General features: G+C 35.9%; 1 protein-coding gene across 5 annotated transcripts in view; it reads right to left on the bottom strand.

Moving 5' to 3' along the window:
• LOC112044075 (cAMP-specific 3',5'-cyclic phosphodiesterase) overlaps window positions 1–18,758 on the bottom strand; it is a 629,441-nt gene that overhangs the window by 344,502 nt on the left and 266,181 nt on the right. The window contains exon 2 of one of the 5 annotated variants that reach the window (XM_052882558.1): window positions 2,846–3,115. The exons of the other annotated variants lie outside the window; for them this stretch is intronic. Coding sequence (XP_052738518.1) covers window positions 2,846–2,991 — 146 coding nt within the window. The 5' untranslated portion in view covers window positions 2,992–3,115. The remainder of the gene's footprint in view (window positions 1–2,845; window positions 3,116–18,758) is intronic. 5 annotated transcript variants of the gene reach the window in all.

Here is an 18,758-nt window from a genome sequence, read left to right as displayed (position 1 = left end):
CCACTACGCTGGCCTAATGCGGATTGACATACTTCACACACGCAGAGAATCGAGAAAATTCTCTGGTAGGTTTCCTCACGATGTTTTTCCTTCATCGTTTGAGACACGTGATATTTATTTTCTTAAAATGCACACAACTGAAAAATTGGAGGTGCATGCCCCGGACCGGATTCGAACCCACACCCTACGGAATGGAAGGCTCTCAGCTGCTTTAGTAGGATCTTATCAAGTTTGGCTAGGCAGGGAGAACAATACGAGCGGGGAAGGGGAGTGTTAGTTAACTGTCAATGACGTCCTTAACCCTACACCATCGGTCACAAGTCCGGGGATCTCTCTCTGCTACAAGATGGATACGGCGCCTGCACGGTGTGGTGTATCCATTCCATTTCGTCTAACACTCACTAATAACGTGGTTTGCTAGTGAAACATTAGTAGAAACTCACGCCAGTATTTAAAAACTTAAAACATGCTTCATATTCAAAGACTCAGTGAGATAAATGGACGACAAAATTAAAACTTGAAGACATTCCACCACAATAGCCGAGGCTGCTAAGACGCTCACATAGCTGTCCTTTGTTCCACAAATGCTCACGACAGGCGACTAGAATATCTCATGAATATCTGATATTATTAATTGTTTTGAAGACGGACAGTTGAAAACAGCACAATACCGGCACGACGTACTCTTGAGTCATGGTGCAACAATAATAACATATATCCATACCATTGCTAACTCATTATCATTTTCCCAATGTCGTACGGAAATTATAAAATAGTATTATTTATTGAAATATACCTACTAAATAATATGCTAGCCGTGATGGCCCAGTGGATATGACTTCAGCCTCCAACTTTTCAGTTGTGTGCATTTAAGAAAAGAATCACGTGTCTCAAACGGTGAAGGAAACACATCGTGAGGAAACCTGCATACCAGAGAATTTTCTTAATTCTCTGCGTTTGTGAAGTCTACCAATCTGCATTGGGCCAGCGTGGTGGACTACTCGCCTAACTAAGCCCTCTATTCTGAGAGGAGACTCGAAATCAGTGGTGAGTCGAAGATGGGTTGATAATGATGACTACATACAACAAATATACATATTTTTATGTCAAAAGTATTATTTGAGACATTTTATTTTAATTTTTTTAGAAACAGTGTTCACGCATAATTGGTATTTTCGTATTTAGAATATTTTTTAGAATAATTTTATTACTAACTACTCCTACTATTCGGTAAGAAAAATGCATTCATCATCATTGAAAGTAAAACTTTTTAGCCTAACGTGTATGGACATTTGTATGGTGATCAGCTAAATAGTCAAGGAATTAAAGCATAACAATCAAAGGAACAATTTCTTTGTTTCAATTCTTGTCTATAATATCGATGTCGGTGCTTCTATGCGGATTGACGGCCTTATAGTTACAATATCTTACTCTTGAGGTGATTTTACAGATGAATAACGTGTACTCTGATGTACGGATGTTCTCTGATGCACGGGGGTGTTATGCTATATCTTGGCAAATTCGTTGATGACACTCCCATGATATATGAGTGACGGGGAGGAAAGAACTGCGCGGGTGTGAAGTCGTGCGCGCGGGACAGAGGCTTGAAGTGGGGTGGGTTTATCTATCATCGCTACTCGCCCCCGACTCCCGCAGACCATCGGGAGTGGTGCGGACGAATTTGCCAAGCTATAGCCACCTTCTAACAAGCCCACATGCCTGCGGCGCTAACGGTAACGGTATTGGATAGTGGGTGGATAGCATTACACGACCAACTTCCCAACTCTAAGCTGATACTATTTTGGGAAGAAAAAAAAAACAATAGGACCTCGAGAACCAAACTCACATAGACTAATTTATTGTAACTAAACCATCGCGGTAATAGTCTAGTAATAGTTGTAATTAACACAACAAAAAGCACTTGTAATAAGTGTAGTTGAGCGAAAAACAAAGTATGTCTTCTATTCTATTCATAAATAAAGAAAATAACACAGTTTTACGTGAGCACAAGCCATTACATATTTTTCGCATACGGCTAGGATCATTGGACTCATTGCCGCCGGCATTTCTAACCAAATAGCCTGAAATAAGCCTCATACGCACTGGAGGAATACAGATTTGTTTTAAGTCGACCTTCGGGCGTATTTGCCTCTTTTCTGTGTAGATAATGAAATTGGAGGCAGACATCCCAAAAAACAAGGCGAACACCGTGAAAAAAGGAGAAACAAAAACTGTATTTAGAATGAATACAAATAACGAAAAGGGCTTGTTGGCACACTTTCTTTGAATTAAATACAATGCCTACATCACATAAAGTTACGTAGGTAACAAAGTACTATGCGATAAAAATGGTTGATTAACATTAATTAAATATGACTTAAAAAGGTTTTTATTCTGTAAATAATTGGTATAATCTAAGGTAAACATATTATCAGACAATACTTACTTTTGTCACTTCAGTCGTGGATAATAGGGCCGACGGTTCATCTGAAGCGCGACGAAACGCTTTTGCTATTGTCAATCTAATTTTAATATTGCTGCTTTTGAAATAAAGTCGAAAATTTATTAATCTCAATACTCTCGTTACCTCTCGTGGATTATAGATAGAGTTCGAGGCAAAGCGCGTCTGTTAATGTCAAACTAATTACTATTCAACTACTGTCAAAATAAAGTCTAAAATTAATTAACACATATTATACTCTCGTCGTCCCACGGTGATAAGATAGAGTCTGAGACAATGCGCGTCTGTTACTGTCAAACTAATTTCGACTCTTCTACCATTGAAATAAAGTTGCAAATTAGATTGATGCATCATTTATACCTACAATGATGATTGATAACTTACCCACATATCCAAGAGTGTCTTCGCCTAGGTATGGAGGGGAGAGTGAGCGCAAAGGGCGGCAGGGCAGAGGGAGGGTCGTCTGGTTCCTCTGCTGGCGCGCCACTCACCCTCAACTCCGGCACTCGCAGCTGGTGGCGACCACTCATCACAACGCTTTATAACATCATTACCACTTGTCATCTATATCTCTTTGTTCTTTATCAAACACTAACACTCTCTCACTGTAAGTATATTTCTAATTTCTCAATCACTGTGTTTTCACATTCGTATCTAAAAATAAATTTGAGAAAGAATTAGATTATTAGAAGATTATTATTATTTGATACAATTTATGTATGCATAAATGGAATGTGTGTTATCCTTCTAGACAACAATTTGTTCAACTGAGTTTATTGATTATTCGTAATTTAGCGCGATATAAAGTCAAATCTGTTATTTTTTTTAAACGAAAACTGCTGATTTAACAGATAACTTGGATTGCTTAACTTCGAAACAATGAATGCCTTACCTTTTTCGTGTACGATAATTACACTAATTAAACTATATAATTACCTCTTGTAGTACAATCAAAGTGATCATTTAGTTCTACGTAACTCGAAAGAGCTAGAAATATTTCCTTGGAGATGTCTAATAAATCACAAAGCTTTTCATTCAAACTCAAAGATATGAAACCGGGAGACCTCGTCCTATTTTTTTTATGATGTTTAAAAATAAGATTATGTTACAAATAAATTATTTTTTAAAAGTTCATGTGTATGTTGAAACAGGATCAAACATTTTTGAGACGCACGAAAGAGCGTTAGCCAAATCAGAGAGAACGGCTCACAATAAAGCGACAAGTATCTTTACACGAACCATTTGAGGCCACTTTTGTCTACCTAACGTGAAATTTGGTTTCTCAAAAAAAAAAAAATTAGAATACCAAATTTCATAACTACAGCTCAAATGTAACATCTTAAAATCATAAAATTTAAAATGTATGACCTATAAATGTATAGACCATAATTGTTTACTCACTTCTAGATGACCTTGATAGTCATCCATAATATTTTATACATTGCAAGATGTCCCCAGATTAATTTTTAATCTTCTACATTGCCTAGGTATTGTATATACTAGATTATACTTATTTCCGATAACATTTTTATTCTCAAGGAGTATTAGGTTTATTTAGTTCTCGCTAATAGCTTGTCTCACTTATCTAGACTCTTTACCGCTACATCCATGACTTCTCGAAATAGATTGACGACACCTTGAGTTAAAGCAATTGTATTAGAACAATAATTGTTGCTGACTGTACAAGATATATTTCTACGAACATTGTCGCATCTGTTGGCTCCATGCCTACGAAGCGCCGTGGCCCTGCCTTCAGGGCTAGCGATATTTCACGTTGAGTCGTAAAAGCAAATAGACATAATTAAAGATACAGGTGGGCGTGTACCCTAACGATCGCGTTACAATGGTTTTAAGGGGACCTTGGGTTTTTCTAACGTAATTAGTTATTTTTTCTGTATTTACATTACACCCCTTCTTCATCAGATCAATGTGTAAAGCTCAATAATATGACCACTCTTTGTATAATGACAAGAAAGGATTCGTAGCGTTAGTTAGTAAGCGATAACTTAATTTATTGATTAAAGTTAGTAAGGCATAATCAACAAATTTTAAAAATGTTACGAGATTTTGGATATGGATCCGCATCATATACTTACTAAATGAATCCTCAAGCTAACTTATTTAAAAATTGATTTCGTGAAGATTCAAGCCTCAACAAACCGCCAACATTGAATCAAGAACGAACGCAGGTGTGGCATCCTAATGGATACGTTCGCACTAATAAAGTATGATTAATAGTGATACAAAATGACAAAAATAAACAGGAAGTACAATATAATAAATATTCATAAACACGGATGTTATGGTAATAAAAACTCAAAAAGAGTATTCAGTTGTTTCCGAGAGTCACATAACCAATGATGATTACATTCATATACCTCATCAGTCAACCCATATTCGGCTCACTGCTGAGCTCGAGTCTCCTCTCAGAATGAGAGGAGTTAGGCCAATAGTCCACCAAGCTGGCCCAATGCGAATTGGCAGACTTCACACACGCAGAGAATTGTGAAAATTCTCTGGTATGCAGGTTTCCTCACGATGTTTTTCCTTCACCGTTGAGACACGTGATATTCAATAAATATAGAATGCACACAACTGAAAAGTTGGAGGTGCATGCCCCGGACCGGATTCCAGCCCGCACCCTCTGGAATCGGAGGCAGAGGTCATATCCACTGGGCCATCACGGCCTTACCTACTATACCTACCCAGTACCTAATAATTATTCTTATTAGGTATACCAGTATTTAGAACATTTTGATAGTACCGGCAGAACAGTTGCATGAAATATGACAGTAAAATTTGATATCGATTTAAAACAATCCCATTTCCCGCTTATCTCTAATCAAAATCTAAAGCACAGTGGGAATTCGGATAGAACGGGCAGGTAACCTCGGATATCGATGTTTTATAAACAAGGCCGGCGTTGGTGACCGTATTTGCATTTAAAGCTGAAAGGCCTTTCAGTTGCGTGAAAGCATTAACAGATTAAAAATATTAGTTGGGTACATTTCACATGGCCTTGGGATTTTGGGAATTAGAACAATGATTTATACAATTTTAATTACGAATACCTATTCGTAATTAAAATGGGGCTATGGTCAAGTGGTAAAACCGCTTGGGCGCGTTTTATTACTGTCGTTTACACAATTTTTAACCGATTTTTAAAAAAAGGAGGAGGTTCTCAATTCAACGTTTATGTTTTTCTTTCTTTTTCTTAATGCTTGTTACCTCATAACTACGTCTTTTGTGAACCAATTTAACCTTTTTTTTAAAAGAGTGTACTTTCAGATTGGTCCCATTTTGTTTTTATGAAAATCATTTTTTAAAAAAAATTTGGTAATTTTGTGTTAAAATCAAAATAACTGGAATACGTCTTTGAAGTCGGTTCCATTTTTATGTTAAAAAAAATATTGATATTTATGTTTGCATCTACGTTATTACGTGGATACACTTCTGAAACGTCAAGTTTGACTATTTGTAAAGATTTTGCCACCGGTTCAGCAGGCAGGTAGATACTCGTAGGTAGGAACTGCTAAGAAGAGTCAGCAGAAAACTCAGCAGTTGCTTTATTCAAAATTCAAAAATTTAAAATTCAATTAGGCTTAGTTTACAAGCACTTTTGAAAGGTCAGAATAATGTTAATTTATTTTAATCTAATGGTGGTAATAGTAGTCGAAAACTTAAAATTTAAGTTACGAGGGTTCCAAACGCGCCTTGGTCCGAGAAGAGATATTAAAATCATCATTCTTTACAATTTTTATTATCAATACAAAAAATAATTAATAAAACTATTTATTTTAATTTCTTTTTATCCTTTTTATCCCCTCTTAGGCTCCCCTACTAGTATAGCATATTTCTATACTATAATAGTATGTCTGTGACCTTAACATTGTCAGCCGAAGCGCCTGTATAGATACCGGAGCAATAACTCGAGTAAGGCGCAGCGTTCAGTAATCGAAGCGACCTTTGCGTGAGCGCCCCGCGGACGGCATCACGCACGGTTACTGCATGCGATCCCAACTCGACAGGCGCTTCCTTATACACGCTTTTCACACATCACTGTGAAGACTGATTACTTAATAAATCTACTTATGTGTACAGTTTGAGAATGTTTATTAGCTGCTAATTAAAAAAGTTATAGGAGAGTTAATTTAGTACTTGTTAGGTAAAGCAATTAATTTCGTTTCGAATGCGTTAATTGAATAACTTGTATTGGCTTGTTTATAAGCTATAATTGTGTAATACAAGATTTATTTCCTTGAAGTAATGTTACCATTTAACTCAGTTACCCCTACCATAATATAAAATGCCACTTGATGATGACAATAGTAAATCTATTTTCGTTGAAATAATCGTATTATTAAAATGTCTAAATACTTGGACCTTGCTCACAAGATTACCGCCATGTTGTGTTAATTATTATTATTCCGATAGTCGTTTCAGTCAATAGTCTTATAGCGAAAAGCTTCAACCAACACCATAAGAAGCTTTCGCTTAACTACTAGATTAAGGGTCGGATACAGAAAGCAGTGATTCTTGAGACAGCGCGTAATGTGAGGAGGTTCCTCACTCTGGAGCCCTGACCGCCGGTTGCTTTGGCACTCAAATGTCCCGCAGCAGGGGGTTGATGTTTTTTTATAAATTTTGCAATAGCATTATGAAAATTTAAAAGAAAAGATAATAACGTTTTGAATATTATTATTATAGCGAGTTACTCAGTGACCCTGCCAGTTGTTCATTTCGTCTACTATTACTAATTAAAAATAAAACTTCTCAGCCAATTTTTAAACTATTACAAAATCTAACAAAACTCCTAGCGCGTGAAAATTTGTAACCTATTTTAAAGCATATGTTGGCACCCGATTTAGCTGAAAATTCGACATACCTATGTAACTTCAGTGACAATATGGTAGTGTGGATCTGGAAAGTGGCCAGAGGTATTTCTGAACTACAAAACATAACCCCGTCATAATGTCGGCTAGTTAAGTTTTAATTTTAAGTACTAGGTCTAAATATACTAACCTCAATGTCTGCACGTACTCGTTTATAGGCTTGATTCAAAACCGAGAGGTCGTGAATTCGATCCCCGCCCGTTAGAGAATATTTATTATTATTGTAACTATTATCACAGTCTACGACTAATTAAAGTGGAATGTGAACATTAATCATGTTTGAAATAAATGGCAAGTTTTAATAGGGTAGTTGACCTATATCAAATTTAATATAAACAGTATCAATTTCGTGTAGTAGGTACGTGGAATAATTGTCCAAAAAATATCGATATCAATATGAATATAATATAAAATTTAATTGACTTTAAAAATTATGTATTCAATTATCTTTTTCAAACGTAAAAAACGCGGTCATCTATTTTGTGACGTCACTAAAGACATAAACGTAAAGGTATTGCTTGTATTGTCAAAAAAATATTTAAAAATTAAATTTTTTTGAATGTCAAATCAAATCAAATCAAATCAAAAATCATTTATTTCAAGTAGGCTCAGTTTACAAGCACTTTTGACACGTCAGTTGACTATTTGTAAAGATTCTACCACCGGTTCGGAAGGCAGGTTCTGCTGAGAAGATACCGGCAAGAAACTCAACAGTTGCTCTTTTGAAAAAGTCATACAGTATTATAATTTACAATTGATAACAATTACTGTTTACATTTCTTATAGTTTTACTTCCTGTGTGAAGGTGGAAGCTGATCCAACGGCCTCCAAGCATCTTTATCATTAAGGAACTCATTTAATTAATGTCTCAAAAAATATATAATATTTTTTTTTCATTGTAGTCGAACGCTAATAAACAACTTAACTACTTTAGGAACTACTTTAGCTAGCTTTATAGGTCACTTTGGTTCTTCTGCGGATCTCCTCATTTCTAAATCGTTCACGCGAAGATACTACGATCATACCTCGTTTCAACGCGGTCTGATTTTTAATAGTAGTATCCTCATCATTATCATACTAGTTAGAGCAAATTAAAAAAGCTTTTAAAAATTAAATAGGTCCATCCTTTTACAACAACATTGTTGTACGAATATTTTATGTAGGCTACGACTAATGTCTAAACCAATATTGTGTCTACGTGAGGCCAGTTCGACACGCCACTTTCGGACAGGCATCAAATCGCAGTTATTATTCAAAACACTATTCGCAAATCATTGACACGAAAACTCCGCCACGTCTAATTTGGATTTCACAACGGCGTGGCAATCTTTGTTAACAAAGGGACAGTTCCGGATGTCGTTAGTAAATTAGAAACTGCTCACAGCATTTCCAATGAGCAACAATGGCTGTAAACAATAAGAAAACTTGTTACACTGTCACTAACTCCTGTAGTTTAGTTACAGTACTAAGCCATGTGGATTGTCGGTGAATGCCACCACTTTCTCATTTTATTTTTAATTTTTTTTACAAGTTAAATTTTAAATTTTCGACTTTAATTATTACCTTATTTATTATCATTTATTTATATGTCCTTTTTTATGTTTTTAACAATGTCAATACAAAACACTATTTTTTTTTTAAATAAAATCAACCTCCCCGCTGCGGGACATTTGAGTGCCCAAGCAACCGGCGTTTCTTTTACCTGACGTTTCGTTCGAAAGTTCGTCAGCCTTAGGGACCGCTCTATGAATGACTATGAACTACGGCAACTATGAATTTCACGGTAGTGGGCAGTAACAAATTTCAAGACTCCAAGCCTTCAACCGTCATAGAAAAGAATATATAGTCATAGAAAAGAAGGACCAAAAAATCAAGGCCCAAGTCATCAGTTTCTTAGTTTCGAAAAACCCCGTTACAGATATAATTTAACTATACTGTATCCCGACTCAATGTGTACTATTTACTAACAAACAAATTAATTAAAAATGAGGGTATACTTGTCCTTAATTTACTGAAAATAAATTCGATTATTGAATAGAACAATTGGATACAGTTAATACAATAACTTAAAATAAATAAGTTATGAAATGACATGCGTTTTGTACCTTCATTTTGAATTTGTTTGTTGGTAAACAGTAGGTACACATTGGGGCTGTAGTATAGAGTGATTTTAAGTTCTTGGAGAGTTTAAAGTTAACTCTGTAAACTTAAATAATACCTAAATCGAAAATATTACCATATAATAGTTGCATAATAATGATAAGTCTACTTTTAATTTACGAGATAATATGGATGTAATTAGATCAGATAAGATTAATACCTAGTACAAAGTATTTATAATTCCTTCGACGCCACCCCAATGACAGTATAAGTGCTACTTGAATGAGAATTAGTTAACACTTGTTGATATTCTATAATACTATTTATTACCATCAATAAAAGTGTACACTGCGTAAACAATTTCGAATATACTCTTGTAATATACTTTTTGTTCGAAGCAAAATTACCAAACCACATGACCACATGTAAAAAATGTCAGCTGGTGTCTGACAACAGCTATTCGTGGGTATCATAGAGTATGTAGATGACATTGCCCGCTTGTTAATGTGATTTCTGTTAATCACATATGTTTTGGCTTTACGGAGTACGAAAAAAGTTAGTGAAGTGACCGACTGGACAGAAAAGTGTGCAGGCGTGCATTCCGAGATACGAGGTTGTATCACCAACTTCTTAACTCCGGACAGAGAATTTAAACTGAAAATTTCTTATAAGAAAAAACAGTTGAGTATTTTATAGCCCGACCGAGGAGTCGAAACCAGTACCCATGATTCTTGTTATTTGTTTTATTATATTTATATATTATAATATAATGAAAGCATATATATTTATTATGTATATTTTATATTTATACATGTAGTATATACTATAAATATACAATTTATTTTTTTGCATAACCCCGCATTTATTTACATTAATTCCTTTATCCAAAGGTTGTCTGGTAGATATTGCTTTAAGAAATTAGACCGCCTTTGCACATACTTGTTTTTTATGTTTTCTCATGTTTTCTTTGTTATTGTATTTGTTTTGTGCAATAAAGTAAAAATAAATAAATAAATAATCACTTTAATATAATCGTTACTGAAATATAGACGTTTCATTTTGATTAACTCACTCGTAAATGCCTCCAAGTAATGTTTAATAATATAATAACTACCCGCTTTATTAACGTTACAAATTGATTCATTATTGTAACACAAGAGACGTGATTATTACAGGTTGAATGAACATGACTAATGTAATTATTGCTAATAATTTCTTATTCAACTTGTGTTATATTAATACCTACGTCAGTGGTGTTAACTTTATGGCGTATAACTTTATCATCATTATCAGTATCAGCCCATATTCGGCTCACTGGTGAGCTCGAGTCTCCTCTCAGAATGAGAACGGTTAGGCCGATAGTCCACCACTGGCCCAATGCGGATTGGCAGACTTCACACACGCAGAGAATTAAGGAAATTCCCTGATATTTAGGTTTCCTTACGATGTTTTCCTTCACCGTTTGAGACACGTGATATTTAATTTTTTACAACTGAAAAGTTGGAGGTGCATGCCCCGGACCGGATTGGAACCCACACCCTCCGGAATCGGAGACAGAGGTCATATTCACTGGGCTATCACGGGTCTTATAATTATACTTTAATAATAATATATCTACCTGTTCTATACTACGAGCTATTAGGATACCATCATTTAATAAGAGCAGTTGCACTCGGTTTCCCAAGCATAATTCCGATCCCGTGGGAATACTGGGATACAATATAGCCTATGAAATTCACAAAATAATAACATGGTTTTCTTTTTGTAAAAGAATTTTCAAAATCGGTTAAGTAGGTCTAGCAATAATCCTTTCAACTTCACAAGCACACAAACTTTACCTCTTTATAATTATTATATGTGTGAAGGTAAAGAAAGCTAAAGTAATAATATCGAAGTATTTCCCGGAGGTATGCTTTTTCGCAGATGAATTAAGGCAGACGGATGATTAAACATAATAATAATAATAATAATTTATTTGCTGAAACTGTGGGTTACAATAATTCTTACACTATAGAAAAAAATTCCAACACAATTTACTAACATATCAGCGTGCAAATATTTACAGTATTTTACAATAATTTATTATACTAAAACGTCAATATTTATACATTACAAAATTTTGTCATTCATGTATTCGTCAACACTGTAATAATTCTTATTATTTAAAATGGAGAAGATTATTAGGCGCATATTTTTATAGGATTCTGGAAGCTTATGTGAGTGACAACACTATCACCCCGCTGTTTCTCCTGCGTAGTTCCTGTTCCCGTAAGAATATGGGAATAAAATACAGCCTATGACATTTGCAAATAACGTGGCTTTCCAGTAGAAAAAGAATTTATCAAAATCGAGAACCGATTTTGAAAATTCTCAGAGATTAACGCCTACAATGTCACAAACTTTACCTCTACATGATAAAATCAATAACAAATCTAACTAAACTTCACGCAGGCAATATAACATAATATTACAAACACATGGTCGGTTTAAGGTCTAAATCCCCCGTTTATATAAAATATTTATTTTTATAAGATTGAATTTGTTCTGACTCCGTTCATCCCCGCAACCCTAAGGACAGATGACGTCAACATTCGAACCTTTCCTTTATTTTATTATCGCATATCGCATGACCACTAAATAGCAAATAAGGAGACGTTGATACAACATTTTGTGTGTACGTAACATAATACGTAAGGAAAGTTTATGTGGATAAGATACTTCTCGAATTCGAGGTCGTACCATGCCCGCATATCGGATATTCACAGGTATATGAACCCTTCGATTTACTTCACTAAATGTTCTAAGTTATGTATAGTACAGAACAACGTTACCTATAGCATTTATCTATACTTACATTATAAAGAGGTAAAGTTTGTGGTATTGTGGGGGGTAAGGGGGTAATGTCTGGAACTACGGAACCGATTTTGTAAATCACTAGAGAGCCACGTTATTTGTGAGTGTCATTGGATGTATTTTATCCCCGTCTTCTAACGGGACCGGGAATTACGCGGGTGAAACCGTGGAGTGTAGGTTAGTAATAGCTAAAGAGACAAGCTGGAATTTTTTTGTAAAAGGGAAAGTTTGTCACATCTTTATACTTAAATATGTTCACGGAACATATAGAAAACGCTTGTGTTTATGTTAAAAGTTATGACGGCCTCCTTGGCGCAGTGGTATGCGCGGTGGATTTACAAAACGGAGGGCCTGGCTTCGATCCCCGGCTGGGACGACTGAGATTTTCTTAATTGGTCCAGGTCTGGCTGGTGGGAGGCTTCAGCCGTGGCTAGTTACTACCCTACCGACAAAGACGTACCGCCAAGCGATTTAGCGTTCCGGTACGATGTCGTGTAGAAACAGAAAAGGGGTGTGGATTTTCATCCTCCTCCTAACAAGTTAGCCCGCTTCCATCTTAGACTGCATCATCACTTACCATCAGGTGAGATTGTAGTCAAGGGCTAACTTATAAAGAATAATAAAAAAAAACGCTAAAGCTAATGCTATTAATTAACTCTGCCGTGTGTTCAATAATACCTTTTAGCCCCAATTAATCGTAAAGATTACCCATGACCTCTTGATTATGGCTTCAAGTGGACTATCATCGCCAATCAACACCTCGCAGGACATCCATTGAAATCTCATTATGCTTAACATCATATTAGGTATGCATGATGTGCCATTCACGATATAACCTTTATATCGTGAGCAGGTATATTGTAATATTACTTCCCTAAAACTGTCATAAAAAGGCCTTCAAGAAGGTTCCACGTGTCTCTGTAATATGATAGCTTTTTTATACGATAATAAGTTAGCGCTTGACTGTGATCCACACAAAAAAATCATTCTGTTACTTTCCGGAAAATTATTTATCAAAAAATTTGTCCTACTGTGATTCAACTCATATGGTGTATACGTAACAATGAAATAATATTATGGGGCTATGAAGCTGGTACTACTGCTACTTAATAATACCCATCGACTTTAGACTTATTTGTTCTGGCAAACATTTTGATATATTTTTTTTTATTTTACAAGTTAGCCCTTGACTACAATCTCACCTGATATTAAGTGATGATGTAATCTAAGATGGTAGCGGGCTAACTTGTTAGGAGTAGGAAGACAATCCACACCCCTTTCGGTTTCTACACGACATCGTAAAGGAACGCTAAATCGCTTGGCGGTACGTCTTTGCCGGTAGGGTGGTAACTAGTCACGGTCGAAGCCTCCCACCAGCCAATAAAATATACTGATACTATAATAAAACTAATTGGGTTCATAAATTATACAAAATGGAAATTTCTTTCTCTGATACAGGTTCGTGCTGAGTTTTTAGGCAGAGAGTACATTATTATACTTTTATGAAGTGCAGACCAAAGATATAATAGAAGAGAATTTATTTAAAATATTTTTGACGTGACAACGTCATATAGTTCTATGAAGCCTGTTGCATACTCGAAAAAAAGATGACGTCATGCTTCGCCGTTCTAGGGTTGCCAACTTTTTACAAGAAATAAAGTAAGTTTGGACGTTTGAAGTTACTACTTGGTGTATTTTATATTCCTTCGCTGCATATTGATTATTTTCAAATGTTTGAAGGTCTTCTTGAAGAGTATGCTGTAGCTGTGGACCATTCAATATTAATGGGCGATTTTAACACTTGTTTGTTAAAGAATGACTTGCGGGCAAAGCGTTTTATAAATATTGTTAATAGTAGTAATCTTCACGTTCTTCCTACTAGTCCCACTCATCTCTTTCCAAATTGTGCACCATCCAAACTCGACTTAATGATAACATCCTCTATCGATCATGTCAGTACTTATGGTCAATTCCATGCTGAAGCCTTTTCATACCATGACCTCATCTACCTTTCATATAGGATCCGTCCTCCTAAACTGAAACCGACGATTGTCATGCGGCGAAGTTTTAAGGACTTTGACAATACTGCTTTCCTAGAGGACTTAAATAATATCGACTGGGATGCTGTATTTAATGCTCCGGACATGAATAAAAAATTGCAAATATTTAACTCTTTACTGACATCTCTTTTTGATAAGCATGCCCCTCTACGTCCCATCAAAATTAAGCACTTACCAGCGCCTTGGTTGACAGATAATATTAAGGTTCTTATGGCGAAGCGAAATGCTGCGAAGTTTAAATATAAAATAAAACCAACGGATGGAAATCTATTTAAATACAAGGTGTTTCGTAATCGTTGTAACATGGCTTGCAGAGACGCCCAGCGAAAATATATTCACGCATCAGTTGAAAACAGTGACATGTCTAAAACTTGGCGATTTTTTGGATCACTCGGTATCGGCCGGCAGCGCTTGGATTCTTTTACTAACGTTGACATTGAGAAACTTAATAAACATTTTGCATATGTTTCACCAATAGACAGCGCCCTTAAGCAAAATACTTTAAACCACCTGGATTCTTTGCGACCTCCTAACTATCCTTTTTTTCACTTTACTCCTATTTCTAATGAAGAAACTAAAAAACATATTATGGCGGTTCGATCAGGTGGAGCTGGTTATGATGGCATTAATCGAAAAATGTTACTTCTTTTACTTGATAATATCACACACGTTCTTTGTCATATTTTTAATTATTCACTTATTTCTAGTGTGTTTCCTTGTGCATGGAAAAATGCTTTTGTAATTCCTATACCCAAAATAAAAAATCCTACTTCTTTTTCTCATTTTCGGCCTATCTCAATTCTTCCGTTCCTCTCTAAGGTTCTTGAACGTATTGTCCATCAGCAACTTCAACATTTCCTTTCTGAATTTCACATCTTAAGCCCATACCAATCAGGTTTTCAACCCGGACATAGTACCGTCACTGCTCTTGTGAAGGTTTGTGACGACATCAGACACAATATGGACAACCAACTACTCAGCGTTGTGGCGTTACTTGACTTTAGTAATGCGTTCAACACTGTTGATTTTGATATTCTTTTAGGCATACTGAAGTCAATTAACATTTCTAGCAGCGCTGTCTCTTGGTTTAACAGTTACTTGCGCGGTCGCCAGCAATGCATTAAAACTGATAGCTCATTCTCAACGTACAGCCCACTCACGGCAGGTGTACCACAGGGTGGCGTCTTATCACCTCTTCTTTTCGCTATTTACATTAACACTATTACTCAATTTCTTTCCTCTTCCTATCATCTTTATGCTGACGACCTTCAAGTGTACACTGCTGCCCCGTCTTATGATATATGTACTGCTATTGAAAATCTAAATAGTGATCTGAGTAAAATTAATACTTGGAGTGCATCCTACGGTCTAAGTGTTAATCCAAAAAAGTCCCAGGTTGCCATACTGGGTGGTTCCAAACAACTTGAAAAGATTGCGTCGATTAGTTTACCTCCCATTCTACTTGGCGATGCAGTTGTCAGCATTAGCCCGACTGTGAAAAACTTAGGATTATTAATTGACAATACATTATCCTGGCGCCCACAAATTGCTGAGGTGAGCCGAAAAATTTTTGCCACTATCGGATGCCTTAGACGTTGGAAGAATTTTCTTCCTATTAAAACAAAAATTTCCTTAGCGCATTCTCTTATTCTTCCACTCTTAGACTATGCCGACTCTTCCTATCCTGACTTGTCTGAAGAACAGCTCAACAAACTTGAGCGTCTTCAGAATATGTGTATTAGATTCATCTTCTGTTTACGCAAGTTTGATCACATATCTGAATATCGTGCTCGTCTGAAATGGCTTCCTATCAGACAACGTCGTAAACTGCATATTCTGTCTCTTTTATACTCCATCCTTTATCATCCTTGCACTCCTTCTTATTTAAAACAGAAATTTTCTTTTCATGGCTCAAATACTGAGCGCCAAAATTTGAGAGCTTGTACAAACAGTCGGTTGCATGTTCCTCCTAGCCACACTAAGTTCTATAATAAGTCATTTACACGTACATCAATTACTCTCTGGAATGGTCTTCCTTATGAAATACGTAATTCAAAGACACTGGGAACTTTTAAAAGTCGTTTATTCAAATATTACCTGTATAGTTGTAATTCGTAGTTTCTTTATAATTATTACTCAGGTATATTTATATAATCATTTTATTATATATTTATTTATTTATTTTATTATATATTATGTATATTTTATATTTATACATGTATTATATATAAATATACTATTTTAATTATTATATATATATTTTTTTTTGTTGCACTATCCCGCATTTAATTACATTAATTCCTTTATCCAAAGGTTGTCTGGTAGATATTGCTATAAGCAATAAGACCGCCTTTGCACATACTTGTTTTCTATGTTTTCCTTTGTTATTGTTTTTGTTTTATTTTGTGCAATAAAGTATAAATAAATAAAATAAAAAATAAATAAGTATATTCTGGTCTATGAAGATTATTACACAACAGTATTTTAGAAAAAACGTACATTTTCTTTTGAAAAATGCCACCAGTATTTTCTTATGACATTGTTACGTTCAACTATTGTCAGTAAACCGACTTTACAGACAACCTTTTTTTTTATATAATAATAATTTTGTGTACAATAAATGCAATATGAAAGGAATGTACGTAATTCTAAAGCTGCTCACAGTAGGCAGTTGATTTTCCGTCAGCCGTGGCTCCACTAGAAAGCTAAGCATAAATTTAAAAAGTTAGAATGGGACTGCGGTAAAATCAAGTACGTACGCGATTTTAATAACTTTTTCTCCAGTGCCATTTGCATTCATCACTGTACGTTAAAAGTATTATCTAAGAGTTCTTTTATTTCTATTTATATATGCACAATCCACAGGGAGCCGCTGGATGCTGGCGGCTCGAGACCGTTTTGTTTGGAAGTCCATGCAATAGGCCTATGTCCAGCACTGGACGTCCATCGGCTGACAATGATGATGATGATGATGCACAATCTCCCGTGAAGCCGTGATAGCCCGGAAGATATGACCTGTGACTTTGATTCAGAGTGCGTAGGATCGTCCTGGGCTTGCTTTTCAGCTATGTGCATTTTAAGAAAATAAATATCACATGCTACAAACGGTGAAGGAAAATCCTGCATACCTGAAACTTTTTATAATTCTCTACGTGTGTAAAGTCTGCCAAGCAGTGGTGGACTAATCAGCCTAACCCCTTTCAGATGATACTCGTGCTCAACAGTGAGCCGAGTATGGGTTTAATGATAATGATGCACAATCTCCTACGGTAAAGGTCTCAATACTAAAAGGTCAATTCGATCCCTGTCCGCTGAACTACTGTCATAGCTATTTCGATTAATTTTCGAAAAATAACTAATCACCGCATTCGGGTGCGTGTTCTGTTTTACTTTAAAACCCAATTAATATTTATGTAGGTACGTTTTGATGATTACTAAATATCTAAGTATAAGCGCAGACACACTCAAAGATGTTTAATGCTCTCCCACCTTCAGTTTTCCCCAGCACCTACAATATGGGTATCTTCAAGTCAAGAGTGAATAGGCAACTTTTAGGCAAGCGCGTTCCAACATCATCGCTTACTGTCAAGCATGATTGCAGCCAAGCGCCCGCCTATGAAATGTAAAAAAAAAATATATACCAGACTGCTAGCTATTAAAGTCGACCTTGGTTTACCATTATTGTTGAATTATTCATTGCAAATCTGAAACCCGATAAGCTATGTCAAATTCATACGGGAGCGGTCAATATAGAATTCATATCAATTGTATATGATTACGTTTCGCGGCTGTGGCACTCCCGGTCGAATGTCAATAATAAATATCGAATAAACGTCCTTATAAATTAAAAAAAGTGCATTGACTATAAGTATAAAACACTAACCTATTACCAGAATTATAGATCAGCAGGCAAATTCACTAACTTCGATACGTCGAGGTTAGTGAATTTGCCTTAGCTAAGTTAGTTGACATAATACGAAATTGAGATTATACGTCATCTGCCTTCGTGGATATCATACAGTAGGTGTAGATGACATTTCTTAGTGAATTTGATGTAAATTTTAATAGGTTGTTTATAAAGACCAGACCAGAAGGTTGCAGACAAGTTAAATTTCACGGCAGCCGTGGTGCAGTTGATATGCGCGGTGGATATACATGACGGAGGTCCTGGGTTCGATCCCCGGCTGGGCCGATTGAGATTTTCTTAATTGGTCCAGGTCTGGCTGGTGTTTCTGTGAATTCGGCAGTGGCTAGTTACCACCCTACCGACAAAGAAGTACCGCCAAGCGATTTAGCGTTCCGGTACGACGTCGTGTACCGAACCGAAAGGGGTGTGAAATTTCATCCTCCTCCTGACAAGTTAGCTCGCTTCCAACATTACATTACCATCAG

Source organism: Bicyclus anynana, chromosome 7 (genome assembly GCF_947172395.1).
Source record: "Bicyclus anynana chromosome 7, ilBicAnyn1.1, whole genome shotgun sequence".
NCBI lineage: Eukaryota > Metazoa > Arthropoda > Insecta > Lepidoptera > Nymphalidae > Bicyclus > Bicyclus anynana.
The sequence above is the reverse complement of the archived record's forward strand: the minus strand, read 5'-3'. Positions and strand labels throughout refer to the sequence as shown.